This window comes from Chenopodium album, chromosome 21 (genome assembly GCF_948465745.1).
Source record: "Chenopodium album chromosome 21, dcCheAlbu1.1, whole genome shotgun sequence".
NCBI classification, from domain to species: Eukaryota; Viridiplantae; Streptophyta; class Magnoliopsida; order Caryophyllales; family Amaranthaceae; genus Chenopodium; species Chenopodium album.
In genome coordinates this window covers 400125-426754 of record NC_137854.1, presented here as the reverse complement: position 1 = coordinate 426754, position 26630 = coordinate 400125, and the positions used below count along the sequence as shown (strand labels likewise).

At 40.2% G+C, this 26630-nt stretch overlaps 2 protein-coding genes across 2 annotated transcripts; one reads left to right on the top strand and one right to left on the bottom strand.

The window, feature by feature from the left end:
* The first annotated feature begins 5497 nt into the window (after positions 1-5497).
* Positions 5498-7567, top strand: LOC145600156 (peroxidase 72-like). The gene is made up of 4 exons (XM_081656055.1): positions 5498-5747; positions 5858-6049; positions 6147-6312; positions 7024-7567. Exons 1-4 carry the CDS (start codon positions 5523-5525, stop codon positions 7434-7436), a joined length of 996 nt encoding a protein of 331 aa, XP_081512181.1. The 5' UTR covers positions 5498-5522; the 3' UTR covers positions 7437-7567.
* A 3789-nt stretch (positions 7568-11356) lies between these two features.
* On the bottom strand, positions 11357-25207 carry LOC145601280 (large ribosomal subunit protein eL20). Its single transcript, XM_081657268.1, has 4 exons — positions 25139-25207; positions 13288-13403; positions 13150-13213; positions 11357-11875 (listed from the first exon to the last, which is right to left on the bottom strand). The coding sequence occupies exons 1-4, from the start codon at positions 25151-25153 to the stop codon at positions 11534-11536; spliced, it is 537 nt and encodes a 178-aa protein (XP_081513394.1). The 5' UTR covers positions 25154-25207; the 3' UTR covers positions 11357-11533.
* Between the last annotated feature and the right edge of the window lie 1423 nt (positions 25208-26630).

Below are 26630 nucleotides of genomic sequence, written 5' to 3'. Positions count from 1 at the left end.
TGTATATTAGCTTGTTTTTATTCATCTTAGACTGCTGTAAAGCAAGGTTAGGCCACACCGACAATTGATAATCCTTTTGATTAGGACATTTTTATTTATAGAGGCGTTAATTACTGCAACTTGAAAAACGTGCACAACCTAATTGGCTAAGTAGGATAAGAAGGATATAAAGTAAAGTTTGAAACTTCGTGACACTACAGTGCAAGCAAGCTAAGGTATTGTTTTTGTAATCCCTCTATTTTGAGTTCAATGCAACAGTTTGGCCAACACATTGATTAATGCATAATTTTTTTTATTATATTTGAACATTAAGTATATCTATAAAACATTTTAGAGTAGTAAACTACTACGATTTTTTTTTTTTTTTTTGTAGGGCAGTAAACTATACGATTAGAATGATGTATACTTCATATATAATTAATAGTGCAAAAGTTAAATTATTAATATGAAACGGAGATAATAATGAATTAATTAATTAAACCATTTGTTAATGCAACTCGGATCTTTTTCATGATTAGGGCAGCGCACTTTGCAAATAGTATATAACTAGCATAGTGCCCGTGCGATGCACGATTTATAAATCAAATTATAAAACCCATAGGAAAAATAAAAATAAAAACAAAGGTAATTATATTACTAATAAAGGACTTGGTTACTAATGGTCAATAAAAAAAATTAAAGGAACGTGATTTGAATAATATTTTATGTTATTTGAATTTCTTTTAATTTTTTATAAGGAAAATTTGTAAATTACCACCCAAAAAGGGGTCCTGTTTTGAAATTACCACCCATTAAAAATTTTATTTTAAATTACCACCCATTAAATTTAAAAACTTTTCAGATTACCACCTTTTTTAGATTTCCGATGGAATATTCGTTTGAGGGCCCCACCCAACGGCTAATAACGGCTAATTTGACTCTTTTGACTGTTTTCCTCCCCGATTTCTTTTGTTTATAAACTCTCCAACTTCAATTCACAACTTTTGCCCCAAATTTCATCCAAATTTCCTCAAATTTCAAATGGTATTGTGTGAAAAATATATCCACTGAAGTTCAGACTCTCAATTCGCATCTAAGGTATGAATCCACTACTTCATAATTTAGGGTTTTTTGCCAATTTAGGAATTAGGGTTTCTAGGGCAATTAATTTGAGGGTTTTTTGCAATTAGGCTACCTATTTGAAATTAATTGGGCGTTTCTGTTAGAATTCTGCTGATTGGACTTGATGTTGTCCAACTTTATTGAATAATTGTATTTTATGTGCTGTGTTTTGTGAATGAAAGATTTGACAGAGAATTAAAGGAAGAAAGAGGGAAAAGATTGATGCTTTTAGAAGAATTAAGTGAAGGAATTGATGAGAGAAGTTGTTTTTTGAGTTTAATGTAACAGTCAGAATATTAGGTCGAAAGAAAGGAAGAAAAAAAAAGGAGGGAAGTTAATAAGGTGGGGCCCTCAAACGGAAATTTCATCGGAAATCCAAAAAAGGTGGTAATATGAAATGTCTTTTAATTTAATGTGTGGTAATTTAAAATAAAATTTTTAATGGGTGGTAATTTCACAATAGGACCCTCTTTGGGTGGTAATTTACAAATTTTCCTTTTTATAATGTTATTTTGTTAATTGAAAAATTATTGAATAATACTTCACATAACTATATAAGAGAAGTGGACTAATTCATTTATATCTCCTGTTGAGAAACAACTACTTAAATTTTCTTATCATACCATCCGCATTAGTAGCTACAATCATTCTAATATTTACATGTTTTATTTACCCGTCGCACTCACCAAATCTATAGACACGATAATAACTTTATATCTGATCCACCAGTACATATATTTTCCTAAGTTAAGCATTGTGCCAAAAACTATATATTATATAATAGTCATGTAACCAACAGCTGATTAAATACACTATACAACACAAATACTTCGTATACAGGTATGGTCATATGGATACTGATAATTTTATACAAATAAAATATACGGAGTATATATTAAGATTTGTCCCTACCTTAATTATAAAAAGGTTAACAATACTCTTATAATAGTGCATGCACATTTATATCTCTAAAAATGTTCTTTTACATATATTTTCCCCCATTTAATTTCAAAAGCCTTAAAGTTGTCTCTTGAATTTGCTAAATTGATATAAAAGGTTATGTTTATTTCATATTTAAAGCCATTTACTATTTTCATTTCCTTTTGTTTTAATTTTTCTATTTAGAATTTATTAGACTATTATATTTCAAGATCGAAGTCAATATCTTTTTACTGACAATCACTAAATCAAAGTTGCTCAACTAAAGTTTTGAACATTGCATAGCTACACAACATCCAACACATTTAATGACTACATGCAAATAATTTTAATAAAATTACGCATTCGATATAAGTTATTAAACAATTTAACTATATATACATTTTGATGGGTTTATATCTTTCATATTAACAAAAATTTACAAATGTTATTATTATATTTTGAAAAAAAATATAGACTTTAGAGTTTTGTATAAGATATATAAAGGATAAGTTAATTCCCGTCATATATGCATTGAGTTGTTCGATCAATTTTTTTTAGGTGTTCTATCCGGTTTACCCTTTAGGCTAATCCGGATTCGAGGATCAGTTCTGGGCTGTTAGGTTCCACTCCCCTCTCAATTGTTGTTGCAGGGGATCAAACACTCCCTGCCAATTTAGTGTAGTCTCAATCACCACTATACCAACAACCAATTGGTGTAGTGGTGATTGAGGCTACACTTGATATGGAGGACCCGTGTTATAAAATATTATATTATATATATATATACTTTTTTATATTATAAAAAAATTATATTATATACACATACTATTTTACACGAAATATATTAATTTTCATACTATACATATAATTACATAGAATGTAAAGTACATGAAAATAGTATCATACCTACATTCCAATAATATAATTAGAACTTTAACAAAGTAACTTATTATATAATGTTTAGGTGTAATAAAAATGACATGTATATTTTTTTTATTATTATAAAATGTTGATGTGAAAGTCTAAATTATAGTTAAAAGTATTGTTATGTATAAAACAACATAAATTATTGCACATGATTGTTGTATATCTAGTATAATACATGAGCAATGCACGAATTCATAAGTAATAGCATTGTTAATACGAATATTACAATTTTAAACACGAGTAATAGTTATAATACATTTTATATCTGTCCTTTCCCGTCAAATGTCTAATTCAATTTAACATTTATTCTTCTTGTTTAGATTGGTTTCTGGTTCAATTTTTTTTACGTAAGAAAAACAAAAGGTCATTGTAAGAGGCATTGTATAGAAAATGAAAGGCCGATTAAAATTAAATTTATGTTCAAGATTATATATTTTTTTCCAAGACAACATTTCGGCTCAGCATTCAGTATTTGTAAAGGAGTACAACAAACGATAAAAGTAATTTTTACACTATTTTGTATCTTTATAAAAAACTTTTGTATTCATCCGATAACTTGTATTGAATTTAGGATAACTTTTATAATTGGTGCACAATATTTTACTGTACATCTGTTTTTTTTATTTTTTTTATTTTTAATGTATGTATTGATTTCATAATTGACGTCAAACTAAATTCTATCGATTTTATTTAATTTTCATCAAAAAAAAAAATATTAGCCTTTCAAAATACAAAATATTTGTTTCCTTAATTATGCACTTTAATCATATTGCTTCAAATTAGTTGCAGTATTATTCTTTAACTTGACTATAAATAAAGATTGGAAAGACGTTATGGATTATTTGCAGTATTGGAAAGTATATATTTTATTATTAAAAATTTAATCATGTTAGAAAATCATATAAATCTTATGCATGTATAGAAACTTGCTTTTATTGTTTAAAGTTGAACAAAAATAACTATGCTTGAATACGTAAACAATAATTATATAGATATATTTTATACATAAGATAAGCCAATGAGAGAGTGACATTTGTCATCCTCACATTGAAGCGCTTGTCTTTTAGTATAATAATATATAGATAGATAGATAGATATAAGTATACATAAACTAATTGATTTATGCATATAATATATTAATATAACTCAGAGGATCTAATATATTTTGTATTTTGTAGGTTGTTCTTATTATCTATGTGTTCTCTATGGTCAAATCAGATGGCTCAATTTATTTGTAAATGACCAAAAGCTATTCATATACGTAATTCAAAATAATAATGTGAACCTTTTTTTATACAAACATGTAATAGTGCTACTTCTATTCTCAAATAGGTGTCCATTCACTAATATTAATATGAAGTTTTGATTTGAAGGAAAGCTTTCCAGCTAGAGGAATTGTGTAAAGTACAAAGTTTAAATTTTAATTAATTTGGAAATTTGAAATGTAATTAGCTAAGATCAATTCTTTTTGCATCAATGCCTTGTGTATAAAAAATGCTGCTTATGGCTTGAAAACCTAACAAAGTGGAGTAAATGATAATTACATATTTCTGACATTTACATGCAATGTCGTATATATAAGATATGAAGCAATTATATAGCAATCTTTACCCAAATATTTAAAAAATTAAAAGTATAATTCTATAAATTACCGCATAAGGATCTCCCTATCTTACAATCTAGAAATTAAAGAGATTGTTAATTAATTAATGATATGCTATATGTTGATCAACCAGTTATCTTTCAAATAAAAAATGTTGAACCACTTATTTTATTGTATCATATGCAAGGCACAAACGCGTATGTATAGCTAGTTGTATAGTATCTTGATAGCATTATGATATCTCTATACAATTCCAACAAAATATATTTCTTCCATTTATCTTTAGTTGCAATATCTTTATTTTCATACTTGTCAATGTATGACTACAACAAGTAGTAACTTTTTTTTAGTACTAAAATCAACCAATAATAAATTTATTTAACATTAAAGTTACATAAAGTTAATTGATATTTTAAAGTATGCAGTGAGACAAATCTAACAAGATTTTAGATATATCTATTTTTACTTAAGTGTAAATCATCAAAGATAATAATAAATAAAATAAAATAAAATAAATATTTAAAAAAAAAAAGAAAAAAAAAACATAGCGTATATATGAATAATATAAGAATCAAAACATTGTAGTTCAAATTTAAAAGAGGAAGTATCAAATTTGACAATTTATTCACATTCTGAAAGACTTAACATACATTTCAAACCACCCTCTCCCCCAATACCGTTAAATAGTGAGGTGACAAAATCACCTAATAATATGTCTTATATGACCCACCCAAGACCTTGGTGTCCTTTGCTTTACATTGCATGGTTCATTTTTAATTCTATGATATGAAAACTAATGCAATAAATAACATGACTTGTTAACAACTCCACTATTTTATTTTTGTACCTCTTATCTCGCTAGTTCTTGTACTCATTACTCATTTACTCCAAAGAACAAGAACTCTCCTGCTATAAATAACAACGTACAACATCCTCTAATCTAAGCAAAAGCATTATTCTTTACTCAAAAATGGCTAAGTCTCTTAACTATCTCATTCTTCTGTCTCTCCTAGCTATAGTTCCTTCATGTTTTTGTGAGAAAAGCAAAGGGGGTTCTCTCTACCCACAATTCTATGATCACTCATGTCCCAAAGTTGAAGACATTGTTTGGTCTGTAGTCGCAAAGGCGGTTGCTAAAGAACCTAGGATGGCAGCTTCTTTGCTTAGGCTCCATTTCCATGACTGTTTTGTCAAGGTCTGATCTTGACATGAAATGAATGATAATATTACTATATATGCTTATTTCAGATAATGTTCTTATTTTTTTGTACTTTTGTAATGGGTTTATACTGATGATTACTACAGGGTTGTGATGGTGGTGTGCTGCTGGACAGCAGTGGTAGCATAATAAGCGAGAAGAGGTCAAACCCAAACCGTAACTCAGCTCGAGGGTTCGAGGTCATTGATGAGATCAAGGCTGCTGTGGAGAAAGCATGCCATGAGACTGTGTCCTGTGCTGACATCTTGGCTATAACAGCCAGAGATGCTACTCTTCTTGTAAGTTTGGCATGTAAATCTTAAGGTTATAAAATCATACTACATACATGTTATTATGTAAGTCATTATAGTTAATAATGGTTCATATATGGTGCAGGCTGGAGGACCAAACTGGGAAGTACCACTAGGAAGAAGGGATTCTCTAGATGCTAGCTTAAGTGGTTCAAACTACAACATTCCAGCTCCTAACAACACCTTTCAAACCATTCTTACCAAGTTCAAGCTTAAGGGGCTCGATTTAGTCGACCTTGTCGCGCTCTCAGGTATGCTGATCACTTCTTTTTTCGAGCCCTTTGATTAGCTCTGTCTGGAACAAAAAAGGTGACATTGATATGAAATCAAATTCTAATCTTGCCTTAAGAAAAAGAGATTCCTCCTTTTTAAAAAGTAGTCCTATAATGAACTGTGTTGCTAATAGAGAAATGATTGTCCTTTGAGGGAATTAGAATGCTCATATTATTGTACTAGAATATAAAAGTGTAAAAGCCAATACAAAGTGTTGTGTACAAAGAAAAGTATGAATTCCCCAACTATTTTATGGTGAACAAGAAGCTAATTGACCAGAATGCCCATCAACTTTACCAAAAATTAGAATGGTGCTAGTGGCAGAATATAAACTTAAGCATTATATAAAATTAAGCATGTCATTCACTTCATATTAGATGTCTAATGGTGTCATAGTTGATTGATTTCGTGTAGTATGTGTACGAATATGTAATGGGGAAATTGTAACAGAGCTCTAGTGTGTTCTTCATTTCCGAACCTTGAGGTTAGGGGTTCAAGTCTGACAATTAGCAAGTTATAAGTTTTTTATTACCTCCCGTGTCCCTTCTAGGCCCATCTTTCCAACATTTCAAAAGGTAAAAAACGATTAGAAAAATAAAAAGTAAAGCCAATCATGTACTTCGTATATTTCATTATTTCAATCTTTTAAGACTGTGGTTTACAGAGTTTTTTTTTTTTCTTTTATATAGGGAGTCACACGATTGGGGATGCAAGGTGTACTAGCTTCAGGCAAAGGCTATACAACCAGAGTGGAAATGGGCAACCTGACAACACTTTGAACCAAGCATATGCAGCCGAGTTGCGCACCCGTTGCCCACAGTCTGGTGGTGATCAGAACTTGTTTAAATTAGACTATGTAACCCCTTTCAAGTTTGACAACAGCTACTACAAGAACTTACTGGCTTACAAGGGCCTACTCAGTTCTGATCAAATTCTTCTTACCAAAAACCAAGATTCTATGAAACTAGTGAAGCAATATGCTGAGAACAATGAGCTTTTCTTCCAGCATTTTGCTCAGTCCATGGTTAAGATGGGTAACATTGCTCCATTGACTGGCTCAAGGGGTGAAATCAGAAGAATCTGCAGAAGAGTCAATCACTAAAGTTTGGCATAATTCATGTATGTGTGTGAATTCCAGTATTTTTTTGGGAGGCAAGGGGGGCTATTTAAGCATTTATCTTATGTTATTTTTTAAGGGTTGAAATCATTGGAAAATGTGAAAAGTGTTTGTGAGATAGCAGTATGTATGTTTTTGTGCCTAGTGAGAGTTATTTGTGCCCTCATTGTTTGACAGCAACTTTTGTATCTTCTTTTGCAATTAAATAAATTGTTCTGAGGGTAAATTTGTAGCGTATTCCTCAATTATATTCTTCCCCCTTTGGAGAAAAAAAAGGGCAAGAAATCAGCAAGTTAGCAACCATTGAACTAGGACAACTATATCACTCAAGTCTCTATATCTTCCCACTGATGGATAAAATTTAAGAACGGTTTTATCAGAAAGCTCAATGATATAAACCTACTAGTAGATTAAATAAAACCACTGGAGTCAAAGATGAATTGGGTTCACGTTCACCTCAACCGACACACATAGCAAAGAGAGAACAAATCTGAAGCATTAAGAGTTGAAATCACTAAGCAAATTCTTAATCTGAACGTTCCTGAAAGACAATTCACAGAAAGGCCTCAAAAATCAAAATCATCAAAACACTAGCATGATGTATCTCAGGCATCCCAAACTTAGCAGAAAAATAACACAGAGACAGAAGTCTTACAGATATGCACATACTATTCTAATAAGAAGATAAAGTTTTAAGGTGAGAAACATGTAAAGATAACCTGATGTACCATATAACACAAGTCTCGAGTAGCAGCGTAATGTGAACTTGTTTCAGAGGTAAAAAGCTATGTTAAATTAAGCCACCAATCATTGACCCACAGTGAAACCTTTTCACTTGTGCCTTAGTGTATAAGAGTATCTCATCCAAATCCTTTCCCTCTGCCATCATCAGTTCCAGCTCTTCATTTGCAGAAGCAATCTTCACTTGACGTTTGCATATTTCTTCTTCATACTCTTTGATTTCTCTCTTATAGGCTTTGACCTCTTCCTCCTTCCTCTTAGTCAAATGATAATTCTGGCTCTTAGCCTGCTTAACTTTGGAGGATTCTTTAAGAAGCCTTTTGGCCTCATAGATTTCATCAAGCCGCTGATGAAGCCACCCAACCTCCACATTATCCGATTCTATGTCTTGAACAAAGACCCGAAAACTGTCAACTTCAACTGCTGTGAGATGCACAAACTCTACAGTTCGCAGTTTCTCAACTATGTCACATACACTCTCAACCAACCAAGAGCGGTGCATAACAGACTTCTTGACAAATTTTGCAGCAATATCACCATACTTAGATAGTATATCTCTGAGAATGGGCGCCAGATTTTCCTTCACCCTATAACTACCAACTGTCACTAGAGGATCACTTAAAACAGAATCAAAGCTAGAACAATCATCATCCATTGCAGCCATGTCTGAAAGATTAAGACTGGTTGCTTGCCTTGCATTACTATCTGCTTCACTTGGACTGTTGGGTTCGTCCTCTATAGGGGGCATAATAGCCTCCTGCAATGGTGTGTGGTCATTAAACAAAGGTTTACCATTGACAGCTTTGGGGACAGAAGAAAGAGGAGAAGATGATTGGATGCGTGCTGATCCTTCTCCAAGTTGGGTGGAAAGAGCTTGAAATTCAGTATCATGCAGACTCAGAGACAGTGGAGTTCCTGCACAGCATGTATCAGCTACCCCATCATCACTACTTTCTTTTTTGATAGCGCCAATTGCAGCTGTTGATTTATTACGCCTACAAGGAACATGTCTGACACGTCGAACTGGATATCTTCCTGAGGTAGCCAGAGAGCAAGCCTTAACCACAGGGAGCTCCTAAACAACAGAAGGCCACATTTAACATAAGTTTGTACAAAAACACATCCCACACAATTAAATTGATCATAAAACGCCTTGGCCTTATTTGAATAGAGAGAGGAATAGGCAACTGATGATGCCAAAATAATGTGGATATTGCAAGGCGGGTATGAAGTCTTGCCTGTGATGGTGGGTTTTCAACCTCGGGTTCAGGGGTGGTTGTTGGACACGAGGATACTGCTTTGCTTTGTGATTTCAGAGTGCTACAAGGAGTCAATTCAGAAGGTGTAATGGCTTGACTTTGTGAAGCAGACACCTTTAACACGACGTCAGCAAGCTTCTCACACATTTCAATCCTCTTAGCGATCCTTGAATGGCTAGTGTGCTGAATTTGCAATCAATATGACACTTGACTCAAACAGTGATACAGAAGTTCTCATCCAAGGAGCAAATAGACACTTGCAAGGCATGCTTACAGTATAAGATCAGAATAAGAAGGGGGATCAAGTTGGAAAAGGGTGAAGGGGAAAATGGCTAGGCAGAACAGCACATGTATGGCTAGCATCTTTGCATTCACCCTAAGATACAACCTTGGGCCATTCTAACAACACAGTCACAGACTCACAGTCAATGTGTACATCTCTAAGTAAAATTCAAGCCAACTAATTATGATTAGAAAGTAATGGTCTTGTTAATTCATTATTTAAATTAATGTTTTATTACAACCTTGGGCCATATTGGACCTTGATTAGTGTTTGCAGACGTTCAGAAACCCTCAAATCTTTCCAGAAAAACAAAGGAAAGAGTAAAGTTTCAAAAATGGGTTTACAAAACCTAGAAATTCAGCAACAGAACACAAAAGACCTGATAAAAAAAAAAAAAAAAAAAAATCACAGTTTTTTTTCTTCTTAAACATAAAATAAATACTACAGGCAGCATGATGAAGTAACAAAAATGGCAACTTTACGAAGACAAATTATGTAATATTCCAAATAAAGAAAGAAAGAGAAAAATGAAGAACCTGGGTGTAGGAGGAAGAGGGGTTTGAAGAGAAACCAGGAAGTGTGATGCATAAAGTGGGTTGTTGATCATCAGCAGCCGCTGCTGTTGCTGCTTCTTGCTGTTCAAACTTTCGTTTATTTCCTCTGGTCATCACCATTTTTAGTACTTTCTTTGAATTTTACATAATAATATGGAAGGTTTTCTTGAATGAACCCATTATTATGGTGTGAAGCGCTAATTTAAGCGTTAGTGAGTTAGTGTGTTTGTGTATGGGAGTGAGAGAGGGTGTGAGTCAGTGAGTTAAGATGCTGCCACCTGTCATGTGGAGAGTGGAGATCAAACCAACGTTCCTATAATCTTCCTGAGCCCTTTGGAAGTTTGGAGTACTGATTTTGGCATAAAAATTAATATAGACAGAGGAATTTTAAATTTTGGGACTTCCTTTTTTTTTTCCAAAAGAAGAATGGTATTATACTACGGAGTAATATTGTATGGGAATATGGCGGATTAGTCAAATGCAATTCCATTTACATGCAACTTCCAGGTTTTCTTATTTTTATATATGTTGCATACTTATCTTACTGGTGAATAATGTACACCCTCCATCTCATAAATAATGAAGTATATTATCATACATACATAGACATATTTTTGAATATTTATATCTTTAATTTCGCAATAAAATTTAATACATATAAATAGCTTATACTCGTACAATGAAAATATATGTTAAGACAATTTGAAAGCCAAACTGAAGTTAAATAAAAACAAAAAAAAAAAAAAAAAAAAGAGAGGAAGCTTAGGCTTCAGCCACAGGCTTCTGATAAAAAAAGGAAGCTTTTGTCATGCCTGATTATTCTGTACTCCATACTACGAGTAACATTATGAGTTAAGCTAACCACTAGTGATAATATTGGAAGCTTTTACCATGGTGCTGTAAACTTTAAAGTCCTTACTCAGTATGACTTAAATGGTTTGCTCTGCTATAAAGGTAGAAGACTATAAGGGTGCCGTAATAGCAGAGTAAACCATCAAGTCAGCTCAATCAAGAGCTGGAAAAAGGTGCCTTAATTCTCAAGAAGTCAATATGAATCAAACAAGAAGCTAAGAAAAAACAAATTTTGGATAAACGATTTTCATAATAGGATCTGTCCATAAGCAAATACACAGTGTACCTCAAATTGATATCTGTAACTCATTAGACTAGTAAATTGTAACAGCTCAATTTGTTCTCAAGAAAAAATTTCGAGCTCTAAATCACAATACCAACAAAAGTTACACCTTACATGAACAGATTAGGCCTTGATGCTTTGTACGTTGTCTTGAGCTTCCTGTTTGGTGGTCTAACCTTCTTGTACACCAGTGGAAATTTGATATCCTTGCTGTGGAACTGTTTGGTGTTCTCCCTCTTACAAAGTTCATCAGGAACAGTTGCTGTCTTGATAATCTGGATGCATGGGGCCCTGACTCTGTGGCGAGAAGCCATCTCGGTGTACATTTGCTCAACAGCACCATTCAAAGTGGTATCACGGAATTCCTTGTACATGTTGTGGTAGCCAGTTCTACTCTGGTATCGCAACCATATTCCATAGTTCTTGATAACAGTAGGATTCTTTTCATAGATCTGTGGGCAGATCAATATCGAGCAATAAATAATAAATCCAATCTCTAACAATAAGGCAACACCATTACGATGGACAAAAACTCAAAATTTTGTTCTCTATATGTTGTGAGATCAGAAATTTTGTGCCAAAGTAAAAAAAAAATAGTGTCAGGAAAACAATAGTTATGAAGACACAGGAGTTTTGATGTGAGGGGAGGCTTATCACTATCTCTCATCTATTTCTATTCACTACAACAATCTCTTTCTTTACATTGCAATCACAAGCAGAAGGGAAAAAAAAGAGCATACTCTAGCCAAGTCCAAGGCTACTTCCAGTCTTCCACTACTATAACCTTTAAAACAGTAGTGTGACTAGCGTTGCCCTGACTCTCATTCCCCTGTTTAGATTATCACTAATCTCTTTCTTTTTCTAACAAACATAGATTAACGCTTTGTTTGGATAGCAAAGAAGGAAGGAAAGGAAGGGGAGGGGAGGGGAGGGGAAATGGAGGAAAGGAAGGAAAAAGAAAGGGAGGGGGAGGTGAGCTTAATTTTCCCTCCAAATCTCTCCAACTTTGGAGAGATTATGATTATTAACGAGAGAGGGAAAATGGATCCCTCCCTCTCCTTCCCCTTCCCCCAATCCTTCACCCAAACAAGTGAGTTTGTCTCCCTCCATTTCTCTTCTCTTCTTTTCCATCCATTTCCTCCTATCCAAGCAAAGTGTAAATCACTATTTCAATTCTGCCCAATTACGGAGATTAATGGAAAGCAAAATAGAACATAATAGGCAACTTCTACAATAATTAAACTTGAATTAAAGGCCCCTCTCACTCTAACTAGCACTCTTAACCCCCCTTTGTTCATTCTAAATGGGAATTACTACATACTCCATTGTAATACTTCGTATAAATTTTGACAAATAAACATACCATTTCAGCAGCGACAATGAATCATTTTTAATAGTGTGCATAGATCAAAGTTTTCAAAATTACACTTCGACTTACGATGGGTTCGCGTACTCTATAACTACCAAGATGTAGGAGAAGTAACCTAGGATCATAATGAGAAATCAAGCTCCCTATTACACAAGATGATAGCCAAACAAGAAATCACTTTACAACAACCTAACAAAAATGATGTCATAATTGAAATAACAAATTCAAGATGGCCTTTAGGATTATTTCACAACATGAACATACACAAAGCAATTTGTTTACCAGGTAATAATAGAATCAAAAGTCATAAAAGTAATTACTAGGACATAGAAAGAGTAAAGCATAAGATTAACATACCTCGTTAATAGCAAGAATCTGACCATTGCTTTTCTTCACCTTCTTCAATTTCCTCAGAAAATACCTGCAAAAAGACCCCAAAATCAAAGGGTTTTTCTCAATTGAAATTACAATGAAATCAAAGTTAGAAAAAGGTACCAAAATTTGGACTTGGCTCGAACTTCATTGGTAGCCCAGAGCTTCATGCGATAGATCTTGGGATGCTCATCGGATTCAGTGGGCAAGCCTCTTCCCACAACTTGATACTGATGAAACTGTTACACATTCAAAATTTATAATAGATTAAAATAGGTTGATGAATTGATTGAAATAATTGCTGCAGAAAAACAGATGAATTAACGGAGATAGTATGTGTTTCGGATAAAAACAATGGGACCTTGCCGAACGTCCTATGAAGTGGTGAAGACTGGGCTCGGTCCAAGTGATGCTGGGCCGAGGGTTTCCTGCACAGCAAACACACGTAAACTAGCCTCGGGGGTGTTGTCGAGGAAGGCCCCTCCAATGCTGAAGTCAGTACAATGTGTAGAGAGAGAAAGCTATGCAAGAGAATTAATTGCTTGAGGCTTTGTGTGAATGAATGTACAAATGTGATATTGATGGCTTTTATACCTTTGCATATATGGGAGAATTGGGCCTTGGCCCAATTAACTTGCCTTGTTGATTGATCTTGACTTTAGCACAATTGGAGAGTCGAACCTTGACCTTGGGCTTTTAATTGGATCATTTAACGACTAGGCCCAATTGGACTAATTTGGACCCAAACAACTTGCCCCCCAGACCCGATTTGGAAAGATGACGGGTCGGTTTTAATTAATCAGAAAAAGGAGGGAAGTAAATGATTTAATTAATCCAAAAATTTGAATTTAAACCGCAATTAATGAAATAACGGCGGCTGGATGGATAATTTGTGGAAGTTGGACGGATAATGGGTGGTTAATCATGGGGACGTGTGTTTAACGGTTACTTAGTGAGGTATTTAAGAGAAATTAAAGCGCGGACTCCTGGAATTCCCATTTCTGGAAATAAAATCAAAGAAGCGCACTATCTCTCCTCACTTCTTCACAAACACGAACCCAAAGCTCTCGAGAAAACCCAAGAACCCGCATCAAAACTTCGCAAATTCCCCGAGCATTAAGCTTAGAAATCGAAATTCGTCACTACCAACTTGCAGATCGGCAAATTCCGCTTCAGATTAAGGTAATTTCCTTCGATTTTGGTTTATTTTTCTTCGAATTCGAACTCTTTCCCCCTTTTTTCGACTTTTTCTTCGAACTCAATCATGGTGAGAGGAGTTAGAGGTAGGGCCCGTGCTCCAAGAAGGGCAAGGCATTTTCCCGATCCTAGGAACAGGACTGGGACTTGGAATGGACAAAGAGTAGGACCTGACCCTGCTGAAGGAATCAGGGTGACCCCAATTTCATCGGCGCCTCCTGAGGGATCGGAGGAGCCAAGTGTTTCTGGGCAGGACGAAGAAGTCCCCGCCAACCTTTGGGATATCCTCCCTGGATTCACAGAGGGGGAGGATGCTGAGGTAGCCTCAGCTATGATAAAGAACTGCCCCTACTCATGGTGGGTAGAACATGCTGATGTATATCGGTTTGCCGAGCAGATTGAGCTGCACTACGGCATCATGGAAGCCGATGGGTATTGGTGTAGAATGCCCCTAGCATCCGATAGAATCCATCGTCCACCCCGGGGTATGTGGTGGTGTACACAAGACAGCTTCAGTACGGGTTGAGGTTTCTTTTGGACGTATTCGTCCGAGACTTGCTAATCCACTACAGGGTCCCCTGTGCCAGCTAACTCCTATCAGCATCCGAAGGGTGATGACTTACTTGTGGGTCTGTAAGTTTTTCAGATATACCCCAAATCTGCACTGCTTCAAGAAAGTCCATCAGCTAGTGCCGAATACTCAAAGTGGGCATGGACATCATGGTCCTGGGTGGTATCGGATTGAGTCCCGACCCCAGTACCTGACAATGTGGCCGAATGATTCTTCAGATAAAGACTGGAGAGGCCAATGGATCTGGGTTAGGGCACCCATAGATCCCGACCACCCTTATGTCTTCAGCGCCCCCCGATACCTCTCCAACCCTGACCCAGAGATGCTCAGCTTGGGTCCTTTAGAAAACGATGGCAAAGGAGACCTCAATCTCCATCAGGCCAGCATTTTTGGGAAACTGGATAACCCAGGGGGGATCGGCCGATTGAAAACAATTCCAGCAACCTGGCTCCCAGACAACCATTATGTTTTCAAGGAGCATATGCTTGCTGCTGTCGGCCTCAGCCGAAAGTTTAAAGATGGTAAGCTATTTCGGCTGGGGCCGAAACCTTTTCTTTTTATTTTTTGCTTTTGCATTTATAACTTATCCAGCATTTTGATGCTGCTGAACTGACTTTTGCCCATTTTCTACGTTCAGAGTTTAACGAGGTCACTGCCAGAATAGACTACGAGCGTCTCGGCGTTGACCAAGGGAGGACCATACTGACTCGGGCCCCCTCCATCACTAAGCAGAAGGATAGAGACGTTCATCTGGACTCGGCTCATTTCCAAATTGAAGCTTCTGCCCTCAATCAGCGGCAGAAACCTTGGTGGAAGAAGAGAGATCCCTGATGCCAGCTGTTGGACGAGGAACTCGAAGCTGCTCGTACAGCCGAAGAGGTTGCACGGGCCATCGAAGCTTGTGAAGGAGGAGAAGGCTCCTCCAAAGCAGCTGAAGAAGCAGCAGCAGCAGCAGCTAGGGCCGCTGAGGAAGAAGACGAGGCTTTTCTGAAGACCTCGGTGAGTTTTAGACTTAGATTTTCCGTTTTTTTTTTATTACTCACACTCTTCCTGCCCCTCTGTCTTTTTCAGTCTGAAGAGAGCAAGAGACAGAGAGAAGGGAAAGCCCCTGTTCGTCCCGAAGACCAAATACCAGAGGAATCTGAAGAATCTGATATGGACGAGCAGCCTCTTCTCAAAAGAAGACGAAGGATGGCCATCATCGGCCCTTACGATTTTCAGACGAGGCCGGGGCCCGTCGGCATCAACATCAGGGAACCTGAGGAAGGCGGTGGATCGCCGAGGATTCCCCAGCCACCACCCCAGTCTCCGCCAAAGACCCCTTCACCACCTCCTGAGATGGAGGTGGATCAGAAAACTCCCGATCCCAAGGGAGGGGTCCAAGAGGAGGAAGTCCAAGAGAGTGCTGCTGAGCACAATGCTGAAGATGCTGTGAAGCCCGATGCTAAGGGTTTCACAGCTGATATTGCGAGAGAGGTTGAGGCCTTCGTCCTCACCCCTGAAGAAGAAGCAGAGGTCATAATCATTGACTCTGCTGAGAAGAAGGAGGAAGAAGTTCCAGAAGACGCTGAGCCATCCAAGGCTCAGGAAGCTCCCTCATCTTCCTTTCCTTCATTCCAGACGCTGCAGTCTGGAGAAATGGGTTTCTCGGCCCCCCGCATTCCAATTCCAGATCACATCTGGGATCTCATATGGGGCCAGAACCGAGAAGGTGATGCAGCCTACTTTGGCGATTTTGCTGGCCTGACCGAAGTAGATAGGGCGAGGATTTGGTCGCTGAAGGCCACTGCTGGGATGGGTGAATCCAGCAGATCAGTTCCAGACCCAACAAGGTCTAATCAACTGCTGATGATGCAGGTAAACCTCCTTGCCTTTATCTCTTTTTCAATTCAGCTCTTCAGTTTAGTTTTTTTTTTTTTACTGATTTGTGCCTCTGTTTCCAGTTTGTGCACAATCAGACTCTCACTGTAGAGCTGATAGATTCCCTACAAGATAGGGTTGATGCTGTCGAGTATGAGAAGAAGGTGGCAGATGAGGAGCTGAAGCTTGCTAAGCTAAAGCAAGCAGCAGCTGAAGAAAAGCAGCAGAAGGGTGAGGAATACGAGAAAAAAGCTGCTGAAGCCCTTTAGACCTTCTGTGCTGCTATGGAGAAGGAGGTTTTTCCCCCACTGGTAGAAGGGGAGAAATTCCTTCAGGAGCATATGGGAGTGGACATCTCCAAGTTCAAGGCTGCCATTATGAGCAGAATCAGAGAAGGAGCCGCTGCACAAGCTGAGGTGCAACAGAAGCTAGAAGCTCTTGAAGCCAGTAGAATGGCTGCTGAAGAGATGCTCCAAGCTCAGAACGTCCAACTCTCAGAAGCTACTATTGCTGCTGAAGCTCAAAGATTTAAGCTCCAAGAGTCTGAGGATCAGCTGAGGGTCAAAAATGATGAACTGACCCAGGTAAAGACTGAAGCTTCCCAAGTTCAGCAAGAGCTGAACGAGCAGAGAGATTCCTCCTCCAAGCTTGCTGACGAGCTGAACAAATCCAAGAAGGACTTGGAGGAGGCACAGAAGAAGTTGGCTGATGCTGAGGCCCTACTCAAGGTCTGTATCTACACCCAGGAAGAATACGACATGGGTTTCAAGAACGGGGTCAGAGTGTGCCGAAGAGTCTGCCTACATGCTGAGCCGAAGCTAGACTGGTCCAAATGTGCTGAATGGATCCAGGATCCCGAAGACCCTCATATGCAGTTTCCAACTCCAATTAAAGCTGAAATCCTCGAGGCTGAAGAAGCCGAAGAAGAAGCTGAAAGAAGGGAGATGGAGGCTGAACAAAGGGAGAGGGAGGCTCAGCAGGGTGCAAAGCCTGCTTCATCTGCTGCTGGGACTGAGGCCACAATGGGGCCCAGTAATGCTGATTAGTCTGATCCTCGGGCTGAAGCATAGGAACTCGGGCAGTCGTCTTCAGAATCTTGCGGTTCATCGTGCGCTCAACTTTAGACTTGCCGCGTCTGAATTTTTTGCCTTGTTTTTTGCTTCAGCTTGCCTTGATGTACAAACTGCTTTATCTGTTTTTGTATGTACCTCGGCAGCTGTAATTTTCCGCTTGTGGGCGGCTGCCGATACTTTATTATGTCCTTAGAACATTTGAACTTTGTAGCTCGTTTTCTGAGCATTTCTCTCATTAATCTGATGCATTTTCTTCAATTGTTTTGTCTTATTTTCTTCATTCTGAATGCTTTACTGTTTCTGAACTTGAGAAATTTCGCAAAAATTTGCTAAGTACAAAACTTTCAGCTTGAAGAATTCTGCTGAAGATAAACTTGCACTGATAGTGCTTCTTGCCCCCCCCCCAGTAATCTGAAGACTCAAGTCTTTGGATTACTGAGTTGGGTTTCTTCAACTTTCAGACGAAGCTGAATAAAAAATTTCTAATAGTTGTTGTTATCCTTGAGTTTCTGTCTATCTTTAAAAATGGATATCTGAAACACAAGGCCAATTGAAGGCAATGTTTCAGATAATGGCTTTCTGGGTTACAAGGCTCAGTTAAGGCAATATCCCAGACTTGTCCATGGACTCATGTATTTGGAGAACAAGTCTTACTGAAGTTTAACTTCAGCTGAAAGACCAGAGTTCTTTAAAAAGACGAGTTTGTCAGCAATCTGAAACCCAGTTACCCGAAGGCGAAGGTTTTGGACGAGGCTGAATAAAAACCCTTAAAGAGTAGATAGAATAAAGAAAACTTGAAAGAATAAAAAGTTGCAAATACTTATAGAAATGGTGGCTCTGAGGCCTTTCATTAATAATTAAAAATGTACTTACAAAGATTGTTCTGCCTCGAAGGGTTTACACATGATATTTCTTAAGTACATCAGCATTCCAATGATTTTTCAGCTCAGTTCCATCTAACTGACGAAGTCGGTATGAACCTGGCTGAAGCTAATCATGAATTTCATAGGGTCCCTCCCATGAAGCTGAGAGTTTCCCATGGATTCGGCCTTTCTGAACTGCAGCAGCATTCCGAAGGACAAGGTCTCCAATTTTGAAAGGTCTTGCATGGACCCTTCGGTTGTAAAATTTGCTGATTCTCTGCTTATAAGCAGTCATTCTGTCTCGGGCTGAGTCTCTTATTTCATCGAGGAAATCGAGGGATTCCTTCATAAGATGCTCATTCTCAGCCGAGAAGTGGTGCACTCGTAAACTTTCAGAGCCGATTTCCAATGGAAGAACGGCTTCGGCACCATACACCAGCTCAAAAGGTGAATAGCCCGTTGCCTCTTTTTCAGTTGTCCGAAGTGACCAGAGGTTTCCTGGAAGTTCCTCTATCCACTTGGACTTTTGATCTTCAACTCTTTTCTTCAAAGCATTGAGGATTTGTTTATTTGCAGCTTCGGCTTGGCCATTACTTTGTGGATGACATACTGCTGAATATGCAAGTTTGATGCCGAACTGGTCTGTGTACCGCCTCAGCGGTAAATTGTCAAATTGCCTCCCATGATCGAAGACAAAGACCTTCGGAATACCGAAGCGAGTGATAATGTTCTGCCAGATAAATTTCCTGACAGTTTGCTCTGTAATATTTGAAGCTGCTTCAGCCTCATTCCATTTGCTGAAATAGTCGATGCCGACTATTAACCATCTTTTTTGGTAAGGTGCATCTGGAAAGGGTCCCAAAATATCCAGCCCTCATTGGGCAAACGGAAGCGGATTAAGGATCGGCTGAAGGTCTCTAGCTGGCTGATGGATGACTGGTGCGAATTTTTGACATTTTTCGCATTTTCGGACCAGCTCCTTAGCGTCTGAGATCATGGTGGGCCAGTAATATCCGACCCTCAATGCCTTGTGGGCTAGGGTCCTTCCCCCAATGTGGTTTCCACAGATGCCGAGGTGAATCTCCCGAAGGATGTAATCTGCATCTGTTGGACCCACGCATTTCAGCAATGGGGCTGAGAAGGACTTTTTCGGAAGCTCTCCCCTGAAGACGATGAACCTTGAGCTAGTTCTCTTCAGTTTGGAGGCCAAAATTCTGTTTTCGAGAATTTCTCCCCGAAGCTTGAAAGCTAGGATGGGGTCCATCCAGCTGGGTTCTGGGTCAGCGCAGCACACTTCAGGTGCTTCGTCGACACTTCTTTCTCGGCGCACTTCCACATATACAGATCTGTTCAGCTCAATGAGAGTTGAACCGGCAAGTTTGGAAAGTGCGTCGGCTTGAGCATTCTGACCCCTTGAGATCAGCTGAACTTCAAAAGTTCTCAGCTTTGCAATAACTGATCTGATCTTGGCAAGATAGGCTATCATGGAGGGCTCTTTGGCCTCGTAGCTGCCACCGATCTGATATGCAACTAGCTGAGAGTCTGTCCTCAGACAGACATGCTCGGCTTCCAGAGAGATGCACAATTCTAGGCCAGCGATTGCTGCCTCATACTCAGCTTCGTTGTTCGAAGCCTTGAAAGAAAATTTGAGTGCATACTCAAAGGATTTGCCTTCGGGAGAGATTATCACTACCCCTGCCCCCGAACCATTTACGGTGGAGGATCCATCCGTAAAAACGGTCCAGATTTTGTTTTCATTGTCTAGCGTCTCTTGGTACGAGCATTCGGCCAAGAAGTCCGCTAGAGCTTGAGCCTTGATGGCTGATCTCGGCTGGTATATGATGCTGAATTCGGTGAGCTCGAAAGCCCACTTGGCCAGCCTACCAGATTTTTTGACTTTGCCGAGAACTTTATCTAGCGGCTGATCAGTTAAGACCACTATCTGATGGCAATCAAAGTAGGGCCTCAACTTCCGAGCAGCTACCACTACTGCAAAGGCAACTTTCTCGAGTAGAGGATAGCGAGTCTCGGCGTCCGTCAGAGTGTGACTGACGAAGTAGATCGATTGCTGAATTTTATTTTCTTCCCTCAGCAGCACTACACTGATGGTGGCTGGACTGACAGCCACGTACAGATACAAAGTTTCTCCCTCTACTGGGCTAGCCAGTGTTGGGAGTTGAGCCAGATACAAAGCTGCTTGAAGGCTTCTTTCTGCTCTTCTTCCCAAACGAGCTCTTTTGTTTTTGGGAGTTTCAGGGCTTTGAAGAAAGGTAACCCCTTGTCCGAAGCTCTAGAAACGAACCTCGAGAGGGCTGCCATTCTTCCGGTGAGCCGCTGAACGTCCCTCTTTGTTTTCGGCTCCGGAAGATCGAGCGCTGCTTTGACTTTGGAGGGATTGGCATCAATCCCCCTCTTGCTGACCATGAACCCAAGGAATTTCCCTGACTTCACGCCGAAGACACACTTCTTCGGATTCAGCTTCATTTGATGTTTTCTTAAGGTGGCGAAGGTTTCAGCCAGGTCCTTAACATGGTCTTCAGATTTTTTGCTTTTGACGATTGAATCGTCAACATAAACTTTCATGTTTCGGCCTTTTTGATCGGCAAAAACTTGATCCACCAGCCTTTGATAAGTTGCCCCCGCATTTTTCAATCCGAAGGGCATCATTTTGTAATTGTACACCCCGGCGTTCGTGACGAATCCCGTCTTTGCTCGGTCGTCGGGGTGCATGAAGATCTGATGATACCCCGAGAATGCATCCATGAAACTAAGCAAGGCATGACCACTCGTCGAGTCGACTAGCTGATCGATCCTCGGCAAGGGATAGAAATCCTTCGGACAAGCCTTATTTAGGTCCGTGAAGTCAACGCACATTCTGAACCATCACCACATTTGCCAGCCATTCTGGATACTGACAAGGCTCGATGAAGCCTGCATCCAGCAATTTTTTGACCTCGGCTACGATATCTCGGTTCTTATTTGCGGAGTAATTCCGCTTCTTTTGCTTAACTGGCCGACACGTTGGGTCGACGTTAAGCTTATGGGAGATGAGGTCTGGACTTATCCCAGGCTTATCAGCTGCCGAGAAAGCAAACACATCTCTGTTGTCCCGGAGGAGTTGAATAAGTTCACAACGGGTGCTCGGATCAAGATCCATCCCGATTGTTACACATTTCTCAGCATCTCCTTCGGTCAACTCGACCGTTTCAGTCTGCTGGTCCAAGTCCATTGTTGATGGGCTGGACTCTTCACAATCTGGCCTGCTGTCTATATCAGCAGGCGTCCCAGACCTTTTCTTCTTCGGCTGGCTCTCTGAGTCTTTCAGCTCAGATGAAGAGCTAGCCTTTTCTTTTTCTGGCCCTTTTTCTTTGGGCACGGAACCTTGGGCCGAAGCACTTAGACCTTTCGGCGTTTTTGTGCTCGACTCCCTTTCTTTTTCTTTCTCCTCCTCATCCTCATCGTCGTCATCTGGGCGACTAGTGGATGGCTTGAAGTAGTTGCACCTTCGGGCCTCCTTTTGGCTGCCCTGGATCCTTTCGGGAAAGCCGGCGTCTGAAACATAGATCATCAGCTGATGATAAGTTGAGACAACCCCTTGGATCTCGTGAATTATGGGTCTCCCCAAAATCACGTTGTACACTGAAGGCGCATCGATGACCAAAAATTCAGTCATGACGTTCCTAGCTGCTTCATCACAGCCGATGGTGACAGGAAGCAGAACCTTCCCATCAGGATAAGTTGAAGCCCCATTGAATCCGGATACTGGGTAGGATACCGGCGTGAGGTGCTTGGGTTTCAGCTTGATTTGATTATAGGCCTTTCGGAACAAAATATTTGCTCCGCTACCACCGTCCATTAGAACTTTGTTGATGTCGTGGTTGGCCACCGTGGCGATGATCACCAGCGGGTCCTCATGAAGGTACGTCACCCCCCAGCAGTCAGCGGCTGTGAACGTCATGTTCGGCACCAGTGACTGGGGCGGCTGAATGTCAGCATGGTTCACCTGATGGGTCAGAGCCCTGAGGTGACGTTTGTGCTCCCTCCGAGAGCATGCTCCTCCCGAAATAACATGGATTGGGGGGAATTTTCCTTCCGCAGTTTTGCTGTTCTTTCGGGGGAAGTCAATTTCTTGCCGAGAGTCCCTTTCGGACTTCTCAGCCTCTTTTTTCTCGCAGTGGTCCGCGATATATTTTTTCAAGTACCCCTTCCGGACCATATCCTCGATTTGGTCCTTCAGCTGGATACACTCTTCAGTGTTGTGTCCCGGTGATTCATGGAACTCACACCACTAATTTTTATTCTTTCGCTGATACCACTCTGGGAGTGGTCTCGGCTTTCTGTAACTCTGTTCCTCCCTCGTCACGCTGTAAATCTTAGCGCGCGGAAGAGAGAGCGGAGTGTAGGATTCATATCTGCCCGCAAAAGGAGCAGATTTTTCCTTCTTCGACTCGTTGGCCGAAGATTGTTCCGAGGCTTTCGCCTTTCCCTTTGCCTTCTGGCCTTGGCCTTCCGACGAGGGTGCTTGTTTTTGTTTCCCTCCCCCAGATTGAGGTTGGGTTTTTGTTTTGTTCCACTCTTCAGCTCGGATGAACTTATCCGAAGCATTCAGTGCCTCCTCCAAGGTCTTGGGTGAATTCATGACCATGAAGTCGGAGAACGGTCCAGTTCTGAGACCGTGCTGAAGGGCGAAAACTGCCAGCCCTTGGTCCAGCTGAGAAATGCCGGACGACTCGTTGCTGAAGCGAGTCAGATAGTCTCGGAGGCTTTCAGCCTCCCCTTGCTGCAGACCCATAAGCTCTGCAGTAGTCTTCTCCCGGCGATTTGCCGTAGAAAACTTGCTCTTAAATTTGGAGGACAGGTTGTCCCACCCAGTGATTGAGCCTTCTTTCACTCCCTTGGAGATCCACGCTTGCGCGACCCCCTTGAGAGTGGTTGGAAAATATTTGCACCAAGTCGCTTCAGACCTGGGGCAGAGATGCATGTGGGCCTCGTATGAGGCAATATGGTCCTTCGGATCCGAAGTTCCATCATAAGTAATGTGTGACGGGATTTTAACCGTCGGCACATGGGATTCCAGTATCCACTGCTCGAATGGAGAACTGGAAGGCAGCAACACGACCTTGCCCTTATTCCCAGCCGAAGGGACCGCGCTCCGCCCTCTCAGAGAGGTAGAAGTGATTTTCGTCCCTGGCTGGGAGGTCTGGGCTTCGGCTACAGGGTAGGAGAGGCGGCTGTGCACGCTCCGTTCCCTATCGTCGAGACGGTCGTGAACGCTTCGGCGAACAGTTTCTGGCCGAGAGGCAGAACTGCTGCTTTTATGGGCTCTACTCGTAGTGAGCTGAGTGGAAGGCTCCCTGAAGAAGTGAGAGTTCCTATTTCTCTCCCTCTCAGTTCTCCAGGTGTCCTCCTCCCATTCGCCGAGCTCCTTGAAAGAGGAGGGTTTCTCCCCCTCCTGGCCGAGGTTCCTCCGCTGGTTCCTGGTTTGCGGAGTGGTTCGGTCGCGTGGAGGCGGCATATTTTGGGCCTTCATGGCTTCCATGAGGATCGCTAGAGCTCTCACTACCTCTTCCGAGTTGGGCCCCGTCAAGGGTGTCCTCGGCTGAGAGCGAGAATGGGTGTGAATGGTCCGGGATTGACTCCGGGCATGAGATTGGGTCCTTTGAGTGGACCGGTTGTCTTCATTTGACCGAGGTGGACTCGGTGGATGATTGGACTGGATTATAGGAAATTCGGATCTCTCCCTAGGCTCCCCATGAGAGTCGGGTCCCGCGGAGGGGCTCCTATCCCGAGGAGGAGATGGACTAGGAGTGGGGCGTTCTAAGGGACCCCCTCCTAGTGATTTTCGGCGCTTTCTCGGAGGAGAAGCACCGTTGCTCTTGATCTTGCGATTCTTAGCCATTGGAACTAAGATTGAGGTAGAACGATTGAAATTGGCTTAAAGATTTTTTTTTGAAAGTCCTCCCCACAGACGGCGCCAAATTGTTTCGGATAAAAACAATGGGACCTTGCCGAAGGTCCTATGAAGTGGTGAAGACTGGGCTCGGTCCAAGTGATGTTGGGCCGAGGGTTTCCTGCACAGCAAACACACGTAAACTAGCCTCGGGGGTGTTGCCGAGGAAGGCCCCTCCGATGCTAAAGTCAGTACAATGTGTAGAGAGAGAAAGCTATGCAAGAGAATTGATTGCTTGAGGCTTTGTGTGAATGAATGTACAAATGTGATATTGATGGCTTTTATACCTTTGCATATATGGGAGAATTGGGCCTTGGCCCAATTAACTTGCCTTGTTGACTGATCTTGACTTTAGCACAATTGGAGAGTCGAACCTTAACCTTGGGCTTTTAATTGGATCATTTAAAGACTAGGCCCAATTGGACTAAATTGGACCCAAACAGTATGATTGAAATCAAACCCTAAAATAACCCATTTTCGATCGATTCTTGTTCCGATTTCTCAGTTTACTGTATCAGAAACGATGATATGAAGGGGTTGGAGGAAGAATGTGTAGGGTTTTTAAGTACTCATCTGAGTTGTGTCATTCAGCCTTACAAATTTGCAAGCTGGCATACCATCAGCCCAAAACTTCGGCCCTGCTCAACATTACTCATTTTTTGGTTTTTTTTTTTATTTCCTGTGATCCTTATTCCTTAATCCTATTTACATCCACTTATTTTTTATAAACCGAAATTATTAGTTGAATCCCTAAAAAAAAAAAAAAAAATTGAAATTATTAATGCTGAATTAAAATTATTTTTTACAGATTATCTATTATTGAATGTTTGTATTTCTTTTTAATTATTACAATACTTTTTGAGGTAAAATAATCAAGGTTTTACTCCCTAATTAAACCACACTACTCACGCTCTTATTTAACAGTATAATACACGAAATCGGAGCGATTTAGGAGGTGTCGGGAGCTGGTGTTGGAATTTCACGGAACACTGCGGGATAAATTCCGGGATTATATAACATTGTGTGGACCCATATATGACCATTATCCGGCAACGTAAAGGCCCCGTGAGAGCTTATAACTAGGGATGGCAACGGGTAAATCCGACTCTGACCCGACAGGAAGTCGGAGGTTAAATCCGACTCCAACTTCAATATCCGACCTCCGACTCCGATCCGACCCGACTCCGAGCTTTTTTTTCATTATTCAATATACTTTGAGATGTTGGGCTATTTGGGCCTTTACAACCCACACCCAATGCCACCATGACCCACAAAAAAATCCACTATCTATTGGAGTCGGAGTCGGATTTTTGTCTCGGAATTTTTGTAGGATCCGACTCCGACCCTCCTTCGACTCGGAGACGGATTATTTTAACAGAGTCGAACTCGGATTACTTTTTTATCGGACTCGGAGCGGATATTTTACCTCTGATCGGGGCGGAGTAGGGTCGGATCCGGACTAGATTGCCATCCCTACTTATAACCAATAGAAGAGGCATGTACGAAACGGGAAAATTGACCATTTAAAGGAAAATTGGATGGTTCCATCCACCCAATTAAACTCTCGGAGGGTATTAGGGACCATGGTAAACATCTCGCAATTATAATTTTCGGACGAAAAAAGGTCAAAAATAACAAAATTGAAGAATATATAATCCACAGTTTTTAAGGAATTTTTGAGGTTTCGAGGCCTAGTGGCGAAAAGTATTGAGACCATAAAGCTGTCAAAACTGACCCGACCCGAGGACCCGACCTTAACCGACAATGATCTGAACCCATCCTGTACTCGAACAATGGGGTAGATTATAGCCTTCAATTTTGCCACTTTTCGTCACCGGGCCCCAAAATCTCAAAATTTCTTCAAAAAGCGTGGATTATATAGCCTTCAATTTTGTAATTTTTTGACCTTTTTCGCGCGTAAATAAAAATTTCCGAGATGTTAACCATGGTCC